General features: G+C 37.7%; 1 protein-coding gene across 3 annotated transcripts in view; it reads left to right on the forward strand.

Annotated features, from left to right (window-relative positions):
* Nucleotides 1-6,698: 6,698 nt before the first annotated feature.
* ssh2a (slingshot protein phosphatase 2a) overlaps nucleotides 6,699-14,967 on the forward strand; it is a 28,356-nt gene continuing 20,087 nt past the window's right edge. The window contains exons 1-3 of one of the 3 annotated variants that reach the window (XM_047161196.2): nucleotides 6,700-6,895; nucleotides 9,513-9,588; nucleotides 10,172-10,215. In XM_047161196.2, the coding sequence (XP_047017152.1) occupies nucleotides 9,532-9,588; nucleotides 10,172-10,215 (101 nt within the window). In that variant the 5' untranslated portion in view covers nucleotides 6,700-6,895; nucleotides 9,513-9,531. Of the gene's footprint in view, nucleotides 6,896-9,512; nucleotides 9,589-10,171; nucleotides 10,216-14,967 lie in introns of all 3 variants that reach the window. The other 2 variants (XM_017491007.3, XM_017491006.3) reach the window with 2 other exon arrangements.

A 14,967-nucleotide genomic window follows, 5' to 3' on the forward strand; every position in this document is an offset into this window, starting at 1 on the left:
TGTTATATGAATACATATAGAATAAAGAAATATATGAATTATATATGAATTATTAGAGAAATAAAGTACATGTATTAATAATGTGCTTTATTTAATGCTTGAGAATATTTTCCAAATACACAATATATATCATTCCACAAGGGTTAATGTTGTCACCCAGAAGAACATTGTTTCTTCCTCATATTGTTTCAGGGAGTTTTTCCTTGCCACTGCCACCGCTAACTTGCTTATTAGACATCTAAATCTATATACAGATTTCTGTCTATAGGTTCTATAAAGAACCTTTTCTAAAAGGATAACCCTCTATTGTAGTGTAGTATTGGGTGTGTAAATTTATGAGCACAACTGTAGCCTCCATATGCACCATGAACCTGAACAGTATACGGCTGTTACTGACAGTTAATGAGTTAGTTAATGTCGACAATATTTTAGTTATGTTTACAAATAAATGATTTAGCATAAAGGGAAAGTTCCTCTTTAATGAGAATATTATGTTGGTTTTGTTATATAAAAATTCACTGATACTCTTAACATGGTATTTTGGAAAAGTCTATTGTGATGTGCTTTATCCTGATACAGATATCACATTATTATAGCAATAATTATGCATATTCTATAAAACTGTTAATTGGTCAATTAACCAATCAGTGGTCCCTTTAAAATATATATTTGAAAACTTTACAAGCAAATAACAAACAAACAAATTCCAACTCCAAGGAAACTCCGATCTAAACCTTTGGAGTGACTCACGTCTTAACATTTATGCCACATCTGTTTTATTTATTTGGCAGAATTTCTTACAAAGGTGTTAACTAAAAGAAATGATTGCTTGCTGTTTTCAGCAGTAAAACAAGACATCAATTATGAGATATTTCCTAATGAGTTCTCCTCCGAATTAAGAAGTGCTATTCATTCCAATTTTATTAGTCAAAGTAACCATTATCTCACCGAGATTTTATTTAATTTCTTCACCGTGAACTAATAACAGAGTTTAACTACAGCTCATGAACTCTCCTAAGACTGCTTTTGAGAATGTTTTTGTCTATTCTTTTTAGGAGGTTCTGTCTCCTCTTTGTCCTCAACTCCATCCATTTGGATCTGAGTACTCACTAATGACCTTCCACAGTAGTTATCAACAGTAGTTATCTTAATGGTTTAGCCTCCTAAGTATAGCTTCCTACTCTAGTAATATTACAATCAGTAAAACTCAGAGAACATGCAACAGAAGTAAAATCTCAATGATAGATGCATGCAGTTGATAAGGATTGAAGTCGAGGTGTTGGTAATGCAGCCTCCTGCCTCGCGCTGTGCTTTCCATTGAGGCAATTTCCTATGAGCCTTGCTCTTCTGATGATGGGAGCCTCCTATTTTTCTGCCTGTTTTATCTTAACAGAGGATCTATATTAAACACCATGGTACACCTCCCTGATGCCGCCATCTCCCCATTCTTGTCTTTACCTATCTCTTCCCATATGGATGCGGCATACAAAATGATTTCTCTCTTTTTTTTCTTAAATTTCCACCAACTTGTTAGCTCAATAATACAGGAAATAGAAACATACAATGCCTCACACAACTGGCCTCAAAACATGTAGCCTTTGACTGATATTATCTTTAGTATAATCGGCCCATGCCAAAACGCCCATTATACTTACTGAGTCTCATCTCTGGCTACATGTCCATGTGATTTTAAATGTACTCCATTATAGGCATTATAGGACATCTATATGACACCTAAATGATTTATGAATGTATCCTTTTGCAGGCATTTCCATTTCACACATTTTGTTTACTTTACCTATGTTTGAGTCTGGCATTTTCCTCCTTTCTACACTTCTCTGTCACTCACTCTGCTTAGACGAGCCCTGCGTCCTCCTGATCGCATTGATACGTCAGCTCATGGAAGCAGGAAATGAAACTTTCATTCCTCCCTTCACTCGGTGGCCTTTATCAGAGCAATCTGGGTCTCTCCATGCCAGCCTGCTGCTTAATAAACTCATTTTGAACCCTGAGAATACATGCTTATCTTCACACAAGCACAAACACACTCTCACACATGGACACCTACACCCCTCCTCCTTCAACACTTCATTGAATGTTAATGTGCAAATTAATTCCAAAGTAGTCACATAAAATCTCTTAAGGTTTAAACTGCTGAGTGGGGCACAGAAATAGAAAAAAATTGATGGGGGGTGGGGGGGGGGGGTGTCTAGATGGATAGTGGACTAAAATGTACATTTAGGCCTACCATCCTTGCTCTTCATAATTTAATTTGATTCAAAAAATGGATCTTTCATATTTTCTAGATTAATTACAAATAAAGTGAAATATTTCAAGCCTTTTTTTGTTTTAATCTTGATGATTATGGCTTGCAGCTCATGGAAATCAAAAATGCAGTATCTCAGAATATTAGAATAAAGAATTTATAATACAGAAATGTGCGACCTGGGAAGATCTCTAATCAGCTAATTAACTCAAAACACCAGCAAAGGTTTCCTGAGCCTTTAAGCTCTCAGTCTGGTTCAGTACACACAAGCACAATCATGGGGGAAGACGAAAGTAAATGTTGCATTTCATTTGGAAATCAAGGTCCCAGAGTCTGGAGGAAGAGTGGATAGGCACAGAATCCAAGTTGCTTGAAGTTGCTTGAAGTCCAGTGTGAAGTTTCCAGTCAGTGAGGATTTGGGGTGCCATGTCATCTGCTGGTGTTGGTCCACTGTGTTTTCTCAAGTCAAGAGTCCATGCAGCGTCTACCAGGAGATTTTAGAGACACTTCATGCTTCCATCTGCAGACGAGCTTTATGGAGATGCTGATTTCCTTTTCCAGCAGGACTTGGCACCTGCCCACAGTGCCAAAACTACTAGTAACTGGTTTGCTGAGCATGGTGTTACTGTGCTTGATTGGCCAGCCAACTCACCTGGCCTAAACCCCATAGAGGATCTATGAGAGACACCAGACCCAACAATACAGACGAGCTGAAGGCTGCTATCAAAGCAACCTGGGCTTCCAGAACACCTGAGCAGTGCCACAGAGTGTCACTGATTGCCTCCATGCCACATCACATTGATGCAGTAACTCGTGCAAAAGGATTAAAACCCCGACCAAGTACTGAGTGCATAAATTAACATACTTTTCAGAAAACCGACATTTCTGCATTATAAATTCTTTATGCTAATATTTTGAGATACTGGATTTTTGATTTCTATGAGCTGTAAGCCATACTCATCAAGATTAAAACAAAAAAAGGCTTAAAATATTTCACTTTATATTTAATGAATCTAGAATAGATTAAAGTTCCACCTTTTGAATTAAATTACGGAAAAAATGTACTTTTCCACAATATTCAAATTTTTTGAGATGCACCTGTGTATCCCAAAATGCCTAAAGCATCGGTCGTTGGTTCTCAGTTCTAGTATCACTGCTGCCATCTATCTGCTACAAGTAGAATTATATAATGGACTCTGTTGTAAACAATTTAAAACAAACTAGAAAGATTCAGTGTAACTTTCTCTCAGGGTCGTTTCTAGGCATAGATGAACTAGTCGGTCGTGTGGGCACTAGCAGCTTGGGGGCCCTAGCAGCTTTGGAGCCCAAAGCCCTTGTCTGACTCATCCACCCACGAGAAAGATAATTCCAGGGGTGTAACCTGGTCTGGGCTTTCAGGGCTGTAGCCCTGAAGAGTTTTATTTTAAATCTTTCATCAGGTAACGCTTTATGATTGCATGCCATTTTCTGGTATCCCTGATGATAGTGGGCGCTGCTGTTAGGAAGAACGACAGGAATCTCGCCTACGGCACCCTGCCCTGCTTTCTCTCATTCCAAAAGCTCAATTTAAAGATGAAAGAGAAACTCGCTTCACATTAAGGAGGAACTTGTCAGATGAGATTATTCTCAATTTACTTGTTTAAATATTAAAGACAAATTTTCACAGCCTTCTTCGCTCATATTTACCAAGGGTGCCAATATTAGTGGAGGGCACTGTAATTTTTAAAAAACCTTTTTCTATTTAATAGTATTTAAGAGTATTTAATACATTTACATTTTAATCTGTTTTTATTTATTTATTTATTTATTTATTCATACATTCATTCATTCATTAATTCATTTATTTATTTATTTATTTATTTATTTATTTATTTCACTTTGTTTTGGACTTGCTAGGGGTACGATTTACACTTGGGTGCACAGTAGTTAGCACGTTCACTTCTCTATCAGAAGATCCTGAAAGAGAAAGACATGACATGGCAGTGCTGAATTGTATGACACTGTACTAAATGTCCCAATTCTCTTCTCCCTAAACAATGACCAGAATTTTTTTCAATCAAAATTTTGTGTATATTTAAACATTTGTCTTTGTTGATTTATGAAACAAATCTATATGCCAAATAGATTTGGGGTTTAAACAGAAATAAATTATAGTTTTAAATCAGCAGTTATTTGTTTATTTATTTATTTATTTATTGTGATTATAGTGTTTGTCTGACCACTGAAACGAGTCTTAATAATGTCTTAATAAACTCTATTACTCGTGTAGTTACTGTAATGACCAGTAGAGGTGACCAGAGATCTTTACACTTTACCTCAGCTCACTGAGCATATTTGAGCTTTTCATTAATCCTGTCTGTGCTTTGCATGCTATGTGCTCTATCACTTTATTACTACTCATCTACATTATTGTTTCATTAGCACATTTTGTTGCAAAAGGCATCACAACTTATGAACAAGTGTAAATGTAGAGCCAGAAATAATATCTAATAATATTTAAACTACTGCATAAAAACTATATTAAATTACTGTGAATTATTTCATCGACTAAACCAGATTTAGTCCCCCGTTGCTATTATAATAACCCCCACTCTTCTGGGAAGACTTTCCACTAGATTTTTGAGTGTGACTGGTAATTTCCTCATTCAACCACAAGAACATTAGTGTGGTCAGGCACTCATGTTGGGTTAGGAGGTCTGGGGTGCAGTCAGTGTTCCAAATTCATTCCAAAGGTGTTCAGTGGGGTTGATTTCAGGGCTCTGTGCAGGCTGCTTGAGTCCTTTCACTCTGACCTTGGCAAAACATGTCTTCATGGAGACTACATTGTGTATGGGGGCATTGTTATGCTGGAACAGGTTTGGCCCTTTAGTTCCAGTGAAGGGAAATTGTAATGTTACAGCATACAACGACATTCTATGCAGTTGTGTGCTTCCAGCTTTGTGGCAACCATTTGTGGAAGACACAGGTATCAGTATACTTTTGGTTATATGGTGTAGGTTATATTGTAGGCATATAAGATGTTGTCATGGACATTTTAAAATACAAACTCACTGACGGATCAAATTTTTACATTAAATTCTGCATTAAAATGTTCATCATTTTCATTATCAACAAAGAGAAGTGGAAATACATCCTGGAAGTGATACTAGTCCTTTGCATGGCACACACACACACATACACACATACACACACACACACACACACACACACACACACACACTTAGGGAAGCAATTTATAGTCACCAATCCATGTTAAATATACACTCTCTCCAGTCTTAATTACTTGTCAGTGAATAGGACTTTAATAGGTACATTTCCTTGTTCCAGAATAATCCTGAGTCAAGCTTTAATTGAAAGTTGTGATTAGTCTTGTTGCCTGTTAAAACGTTATAGTACCTTTATCCACTGTAATCTTGGCTAATCTAGTACTCAGTCCTTTAGTCTGTCTGCTAAATCAGCCACAATGAGACAGGGATATAGATACTAAAAGACAAACATACAATATAGCATCAGTGCATAGGATTACATATGATTAAGATACACTCATTTCTAATAAACAAGACAATCTTCACTATTCAGAGAACAAAATACCTGAATACAGTGAACGATTGATGGTGCATTTGATATTTTCTCTGTATTTCATATAATATAGTAATATTATTGCTGTATGGGCCCAAAATTGCCTCTCTTGTCTGACACCAAATAATCAGCTCTGATGTGTGGGATTCACACATACTGCCTGGGTTTGCTGTTGCAGTGACTACAGTTGTGTTATATTGTAATAACGGGTTCTAAATGGAGGTTAATTTACATATACAATTTCAGTAAGTTTGTATATATTCTTCTGGTTTGCAGTTAATACATAGATGCAGGAACAAAGGAATATTATTCCTAGTTATCAGATTTTCTATGTAATTGTGTATGTCATTTCTAGCTATCTATAACAGTTATTATTTATATATTATTGTGTTATAAGATTGCATTTTATATGGATTTTATATATATATATATATATATATATATATATATATATATATATATATATATATATATATAATTTTTATTTAACAGTGTATTTTCTAATCAGATACCGCATTATAAGTATACTGTATCTATACTAATATGTAACATATGTATGTATCATTATATAATAAGATTGCATAATTATAGTTTTCTTATAAAACACTTATTATATCAATGGTATATTATATGTAATGCTAAAAGTATATCTGGGTTATTATATGACATGTTTATGTATTATTACATTATATGCTTGTATATTTAGTTAAAGTTTTTATTATGAAATACCATTACAAGTATAACTATTCTATTATGCAACATTATTCGGAACGTCTCTGATGTGTATCATACAGACACAGCAGGTGAGCGGTGACAGCGGCCTGGCCGTAGTGAGCATGCGCATCAACGCCACACTTGCGCGCAGCAGTGGGCGCGACCTCGTGCGTGCACAAGTACGTTTTCCTTCATATTTGCGTTTAAATGATGTCGGTTTGTCCGCTGTGCTCAATCTTTCCTGTTCTTAAAGCCTCACTCCCTGGAGCCTAAATGGCGCTGGTCACCGTGCAGCGGTCCCCCACTCCCAGCACCACCTCCAGTCCGTGTATCTCGGTAAGTTAGCCGTTATTTCCGAATTCAGTCATTCTGAAATCGTTAGGGAGGTATTCCCGCGTCTGCGCATGCGTTAACTAGCATGGTTAGCGTCTCACATAACTTAGCTAAGCTCACTTACTGTATAGCTACCAAGGTTTAGTTGTGCTGTGTTTAAGCAGAAACTCGTGTCCATAAGAACGGGCTGCCATTTTGTCGTGTTTTTATCAGCGTGTTTACATTAGAACTAAACGGAAGCAGCTGAGTTTGGGTTACTCGGGGGTTAGCTAGTTAGCTAACAGTAGCCGGTACCCCCTTCTCAGCAGTGTCAGCTAGCTCTGTTCACAAGCAGTTATACTGATGATTTCTGTGCAGAAATGAATGGACTTACTCACTCATTTTTATAAGCTTTCCTCTGAATAAAGGAGTTTAATTTTTGCTTTAACTTGTACAGTGAATGATTTTATTGTTGATAACTAAGTTACAGTTAGGTTTCCCTACTTGTACTAAACACTAGTGCTTTTCTTACTGCTCCTTCATAGCAGACTCTATGGATGTCCTGATCCTAGATTTCTATTATTTAATACCATGAAGTTATTAAAAGCTCTGAGTGTTGGCCGATACTTTATACAGATCTGATAGTGACACCCTCAGTGACTGACCTGAGTCTCTGCAATCTTCTTTTGCCCAGAGGTGTGATGGTAACAGAATGTTTTCAACCAGAGTAAAAGAACCCGTGTCACACCTCTCTTCATCTCCCTCCACTGCCTTTCTGTAGGCACCTGTATCAAATTCAAGGCCTTGATGCTCACGTCCAAGACCTTGTCTGGAACAGCACCGCCCTACCTCAACACTGTCCTTGAGGTTTACGTTCACTGCGTTCGGTCGACGACCAATGCTTAATAGTGCCTACTCAGCTTGGCTCAAGGTCCCTTTCCAGATCCTACAAACTAACTGTCCCTCAGTGGTGGAATGAACTTCCAACTTCAATCTGGACCGCAGAATCTGTCACTATCTTCAAAAAACAGCTAAGGATCCACCTCTTCCATGAGCACTTAACGAACCCCTAAAATGCCAAACCCACATTATTAAATTATTATTATTATTATTATTATTATTATTTTTTACTTACTCTGGCTCTTACACCTCTTTGCTTCTCTAGAACTCAATTATAAATCTTGCATTATAGCACTACTTGTATTGTTCTCTGCTTAATATATCGCTTTGCTTGTATTTCCTCATTTGTTAGTCACTTTGGATAAAGGCGTCTGCTAAATGAATAAATATAAATATAAAATGTATTAAGCATAAAACAAGTGACTTGGATTGGAAAATATAATTTCTAATCTTATACCAGTCCATGGTTTCAGGTAAATATTGTGTCAATACTGAAACTCAGTATCAGACCGGTAAATAGTATGGTTAAAAAAAAAAAAAAAATTAATAGAAGATTAGATGAATTTGATTTTACTTTTACTGTAAGAATGGGGTAACTGTGATATGAGGGAACATTGCTGAAAAATGTTCTGTATGCTGGAACCCACATGTCAGCTTGCATTATATCACGGTGGTGATCACTAATCCTGGAGATCTGTCGTCATGCTGGATTCAGTGTAAAGAGCTGATCTCGCTAATCAACTAGATTGATTATCTTGAACAGTAGTGTTATTGTGATGAGGGGGTTGATGTCATGTATAGTAATTGCATATGTGAATGCTTTCCCTGCTCCCAGAACACATGAATTAATTCATCAGTTCATGTACAAAGGCTTCCTGGGTGTGATGGAGCAGAAGATCTGAGGTGATGTGTGTGTGTGTGTGTGTGTGTGTGTGTGTGTGTGTGTGTGTGTGTGTTAGGCAGACTCCAAAAACGAGCTTCAGTCCAACAGGTAAAATGAAGTTGCCCATCATGTGACTCCATGTGATGCTCTTGTGAGATGCCTCAACTTCTTATTAAAGAAGGAACTTGGTGAACCATTGTGGTTCAAAAAAAATAAACAAAAAAAATGAGCTCAAAAGGGAAATCATGAAGAAAACATTAGGTTAGGTCTGAGTGAGCTGGGATTAGCAAGAGAATATTCAAGAAGTTTGTACAGAGAATTTGCACAAATTCAGTAAGTGAAGTAGAATATAAATAAATAAAACATCAGATCAAATGAATAATTTAAATAATAAGTCAACGTAAGCTGAAATTCAAAATTCCAATGCACAGTGACTTGGTGGTTAGCACCGGGGTTGAGGGTTCGAATCCCGCCTCTTCCCTGCATGTGCAGACTTTGCATGTTCTCCCCATGCTTCGGGGGTTTCCTCTGGGTACTCCAGTTTCCTCCTCCAGTCCAAAGACATGCCTTCTAGGCTGATTGGAATTTCTAAAATATACATAGTGTGTGAATATGTGTGTGTGAGCGTGTGTGCGATTGTCCCCTGTGATGGGTTGGCACCTCGTCCAGGGTGTCCCCTGCCTTGTTCCCCGAGTTCTCCAGGCTCGCCCACGTCCCTGTGTAAGATAAGTGTTATGGAAAATGGGTGGATGGTGATATAGTGAGTGTGAATTCCGTGACTAGGTGTGTTTGGATAATATATTGATATGATAATATTATCAATAATTTGATGATTTATTGATGCTATTTCTTTTTCAGAGTATTCACACAGTAGCTGATGGAAACACAAAGTTTTTCCACCTTTTCAGAAGTCTGTGCGGTGCCTTTGTGTCTTGTACGTGTCACACTGCAGGATTGGCAGAGTAATCGCTGAGAGAAAGCACTAGGAGTGTTAGGATTATCAGAGCAGACTGTGGATTACTGTCAGTGTGGGGGGGTAGGAGGGAGGATAAGTCTGTGGCTGCTTGATTTTGTGCTGTATTACACTGTCTAAAGAGGTTCATTTGAACTATCCCTGGCTGTGGTTGGTTGGGTATAGGTACAAAGTGCAGTAAAGAGATGAAGAAGTCCAGATATAGGAGTGCACTTATGGGAATAAGTAGCTTTCAGTGGTACTGTCTGTGAAGCTAAACAGGATTGGATGATGGGAGAGAGACAGGGAAAGGGAGCTTATTACCAGAAAATATATTAATGGTCAGTTACTAATTGCCACCTATTCCAGTGACTTCAGAGTTTCCCATAGGCCTGAATTAATCCAAACAGGAGGACTGGGAGGATGGTGGAAGATTGATCAGGGTTAATTTAAAAGATTTTTTAAATGTGACAAAATATACAAAAAATATGTATGTATGGGTTGAATGTGTGAACATGTTGAATCTTGGTGTGTGTTCTTACTTTTTTACATTCTCTATTTACAGGAGGCTGGTAGTGGAGAGGATGACCGGCATTCTCATCCCAGGAGGTAAGGCCATGTTTTTTCAATCCCCTTTCCTGCTGTGCCAAAACAAACACCAATGGCACTTTTCTTCTGGATAGCATGTTACAGCAAAGTACTGTTTTAAATCCAAATACAGAATTACCCATACCCTTGTCTAATGCCTTTGTCCAATAGTTTTCTAACCATCGTCAGGCGGTGATTATTGATGGGCATGCAAATTATTTGAGGACTGGAATATATGGATGTTCACAGATATTCAAATACCTAGTTAGCCAGAGGTGCCAGTCATTGAAGTTATTCTTTGGGTGTTTGGTATCGGTTTTTCCGATTACTCTAATCTTTCTTACATGAAGTTCAGAACTAAAACATTTTGTGAGCAGGCTGTGGTTAACATGAAAATAAATGTAACAGCCTTAATTTTATTATAAACACGTGGATTACTCAGGAAGCTGTATTATGCTCCTCTCTGTACTGTGATCTGTAGTCCAGCATTGAAGGTAACTTGTACAGGTTAAAGGCTGTTACATCAGCATACAAGCTGCTTAAGTGCCATACCTTTACCTTCACTTTAAAGATCTTTGTGTCGGTGAATTCTCGCATCTTATAATTTGTACTCATGTTTTATTCAGAATAGCCTAAGTGATCCTTCCTCTGTGCAAGTGCAGTACTTTCAGTAGCCACAGTGAGGTGTCTTTTGATCATCGAATCACTGTAAGCTGAGACTATAGCTGGTTCATCATGGCTTCATTGATACTACCTACATACAGTATACTCTAGTTCCAGTTCTGTAGTTGGAGGATTTAATTGAACTAACCTGAAAAATGCACAGACAACAAAGGCACGGTTCTCTGTGGCACACAAGTGCAATGCAATGGGTGGATGGTGCACTTTTCCAAATGCCTTGTGTATATGCAACAATTGCTTGCGGAGATGAGCAGCTATTGTCCTAAAATGTACTAAATGTGCTTGTGTGGTTTTTGATGACTACACAGTCTCATGAATCCACTCCAAACATTTGCCCATGATATTACTAATAGATCTCCATAAAATGATATAGTAACAAATTCACATTTATTCTATTTAATTATTTCTATTTAATTCTATTCATCAATAATGAGGTGTTTAAGGTCATTATGCATTTCATCTTGTTTAATCGTAACCATTTCTTGATAACGTTCTCCTTATAGTCTAACCAGAGAAACTGTTGTTGGAGGCATCATACACCACTAAGTAGTGCTTTTAAATTGTGGGGGTTTGATGTTGGCATAGTGGAGTACAGCTCTTAGACAATGGACTCGGTGGTAATAATAATAAACTTTGTTTCGATTTGGTTTCGAGTCTAAAAAAAAAAATCTAAAATCATGAAGTATATTTAATAAAATAAGTATACCCCCAAAGTACCAAGAATTATAAATAGAGCATGTTAAACGAGTATTTAAAACATATATTGAGCTCAAAACCAGTGTCTGTCTAAGAGGGTCAGATCTATATAAACTCTTTTCTGACTCTATCTAAGTTCAGTTGTTACATAACACTGTAACCAGTGACTGTTATGAATGTGGATAAATATGGCTTAATTTGCATTTTTATGAAATATCTGATTCCAGTGAGCTGTTTGTGTTTATGAGACCATAGTACGTCAATGTAGACGTCAAACATGGCCTTCCTAATGTTCCCTTTATTGTTCTAACAGGTACAGCTACAGTATTATGTTTTGACATGTAAATCTTTTTTTTTATACGTACATCTGTAGGGTGAAAAGTTCAATTCTGGAATTTTTATCATTTCTTTAAAGATAGAACTCTATGGTTCTAGGGATGCAGAATTAGTCAGTAGATGGTCCTGTTTCAATTAGCTGCAAAAAGTCAACCAAGGAGGATATTTTCTGCTTCAATTTCTTGAAAGTGTTTGGCAAATGTTGTAATTTTATTCATGACCGGCCTGACTGGCTGGTCACTATTGGAGATTTGTTACGCAGTGCTACCAGGCCTGCTTGCCAAGAGGTGGGAAGGTTCGGGAAGGGCTTACAGGACGTAAGGTTTTTGTGCGGTAATATCCAACACAGAACGTGAACTCTCCCGTCAGCTCATACAGTGAGCCCCATAACTTGGCTTTATACTACATCTGCACATGTGGACTCAATTACATGAAGTATTAGGTAATTCTGTCATGAGGTTGATATTTCCTTATTATTCGGTTCTATCCGAGAATCTTTGTAGTCTTATTTGCCTCCTTGTTCTGGACATCTAGCCCCCATGCATCAACTCAACTCCCCTCTGATTAGCCTATATAAAAGCTAGCCAAAACTAACAAGAGATCAAACTGTACATGATACAATGTCTGTGTGCACACATGCTGTAGTTGCATGTGAAATGGGTGTGTGTGAAAATTGTGGTTGGGATTATTAGAGCAGTCATGCCTGCTGGTTTGATACCTGAATTTTTGTGTGCTGTCCTCATAGAAGTCCTGTAGCCAGTGGAAAGCACTGCAAAATCTCAATGCAGAAAAAAGAAAGAGGATTTGTGTACTGCAGACAGCTCTCTTATTATTTCATCTATTTTAATGAGTTACTTATGAAGGAATGACGTGGCAGTTGTTGAAGGCTTCTAAAGAGAAAGCTTTTAAATTAGTGATGGAATGTTGTTTACGTTCAACAAGCCTACTCCTTGGCAAGTTTGGCTTTACACTATAGTTGTGTTGGCAGCGAGTTTTCTCTTATTTTCTCAAGTGTGGTTATTCTCCCTGAAGTACAGTACACGTGATGTTCAGCTTATCCTGGCAGATCAGGTATCAGACATTGAGACCAAACATCCTGGCGCTACACTCATAATAATGGGTCCCTATCAATTCCTGTGATTTTAAATGTGAACATTTAAAATGCCAACAGATCAGGTGCCTGGGACAGAAGAACATTTCAGATCACTTTTGTTGCACCATTAAATGGCAATGCTATTTCCTTCCTTATGTTCTTATTGGCAACATGGGCCATTTAACAAACCATATGCTGCCCACATACAGACAACAGCAAAATAGAAGCAAGCCAGCCAGTTTTACAATTAAACAACAAACACTTGAAGCAGTGTAGATTCAAACTGACAGTGAATCACTGCTTTCTGCCTGCAGCTCAGTGGACTTTTAACCTGACATTGTCTGCTCATATATCTCCACCTGTGAACACAATTACCTACCTATCTAACCAAACAACCGGCTCACACAGAGCGGAACAGAGAGGAGTATGGTGCTGCCAAACAGTAGTAATATAAAGCGATAAGGCTAATGAAAGCCCAGTAAAAAAAAAAAATAATAATAATAAATAATAATTTATTATTATTATTATTATTATTATTATTATAGCTTTAGCTTTTCTAACTCCTCTGCAGAGTGGGGGTGGAAATCTTTGCTTGCCTCACGATTCAGGTTGCAATTCAGTTCTAAAAAGATTCTCACTGCATCTCAATTACTATTTTCAACACGTGGATTCTTTTCTCCTCAACAATAGAAATAATGCGACTGAAGCTGCCAGTCATGACTAATATAATAAGCAGTCACAGGTACATGGGAGTCTGTGGCATCCATGGACATCCATGAACAACTGTTTAAGGGCTTAAATCCTTAGCAATAAATGTTACGACAGTTTTACTCCTCCTGTTGGTTTTGTTTCCAAAGCATTTAATCTTGGCATAACACGTCTTGCAAATTGCAAAGGTTTTGTTAAGGGTTTTTTTGTTGTTTTTTTGTTGTTTTGTTTTTTTAACAACCAGTCTCATAAAACCCAAAAGTGTTGAAAAGTTGTTGAGAATTTATTCTTAAATCAATGCACATTCTTTCAAGAAAGTGTCATGGTGCATTATACAAACCGTCATATCCCCCCACCCCTAAATTTGAGTTAATTAAAACACAACACAGGATCACAAAAAGGACCACAAAACACACCATCCCCCAAAGTTGCTTACCAGCTTAAAACAGCCTTAAAAGACAAAAAGGCTTAACCCCTCTTTGCACCAATTGCACTCTCACCTCTATTCATGAAGCAATTGCTGAAGTTTCTGACTGTAACAAGGCCCATTATCAACCACCACTCCTCATAATTGGCTAGCCAGAAAAGCTAGAACACAAGAAGAGCTGTGGCATTACTCCGCTTCATCGATTTAAACCATGCCATAGCCATACACACAGTATTGGCAATGCATTAAATCCTCATCTGCAAGAAAAGCAGAATAGTCCGTGGCCCTAACATGAGTGGCCATGAAAGGCTTTTAGTTTTGCTGCCTGATGTTTATGCCCAACATGTTTATAACATGCTACTGTTTCCGGAATAAACCTGAGTGTCCCCTCTGTCTCTGCACAGTTCAGGATCCTCTGTTGTCCCAAAATGGGTCCACATCACACTGTCTCAGCTGAGCATATCCCTCTATTTCATTGGTGACGTCCTGGTGGACAGGAGGCATTTATATCTATCGACATCTATTTAACTTTCTCTCCATCAGCACTGAGGTACCACAGGGATGTGCTCTCACTTCTTTTACTCACATTACACCAATCAGTGCATTTCCATCGACTCAGCTTTCAAACTGATCAAAAGCTTGCCAGCAAACCCAACTCTTTTCATCAATGACAAATCTGTGTACAGTAGAGAAGTAGCACCTGGTTACATGATGCTCAGAAAAAAACACCTGGTGCTCAACAAAAGGAAGACATGAGTTATATGATGATACCTTACTTAAATAGAGAAACGTGTCAGGAAAAATTGGATAGGAAATCAAATCAATCTGACAT

This window comes from Ictalurus punctatus, chromosome 17, assembly GCF_001660625.3.
Source record: "Ictalurus punctatus breed USDA103 chromosome 17, Coco_2.0, whole genome shotgun sequence".
NCBI lineage: Eukaryota > Metazoa > Chordata > Actinopteri > Siluriformes > Ictaluridae > Ictalurus > Ictalurus punctatus.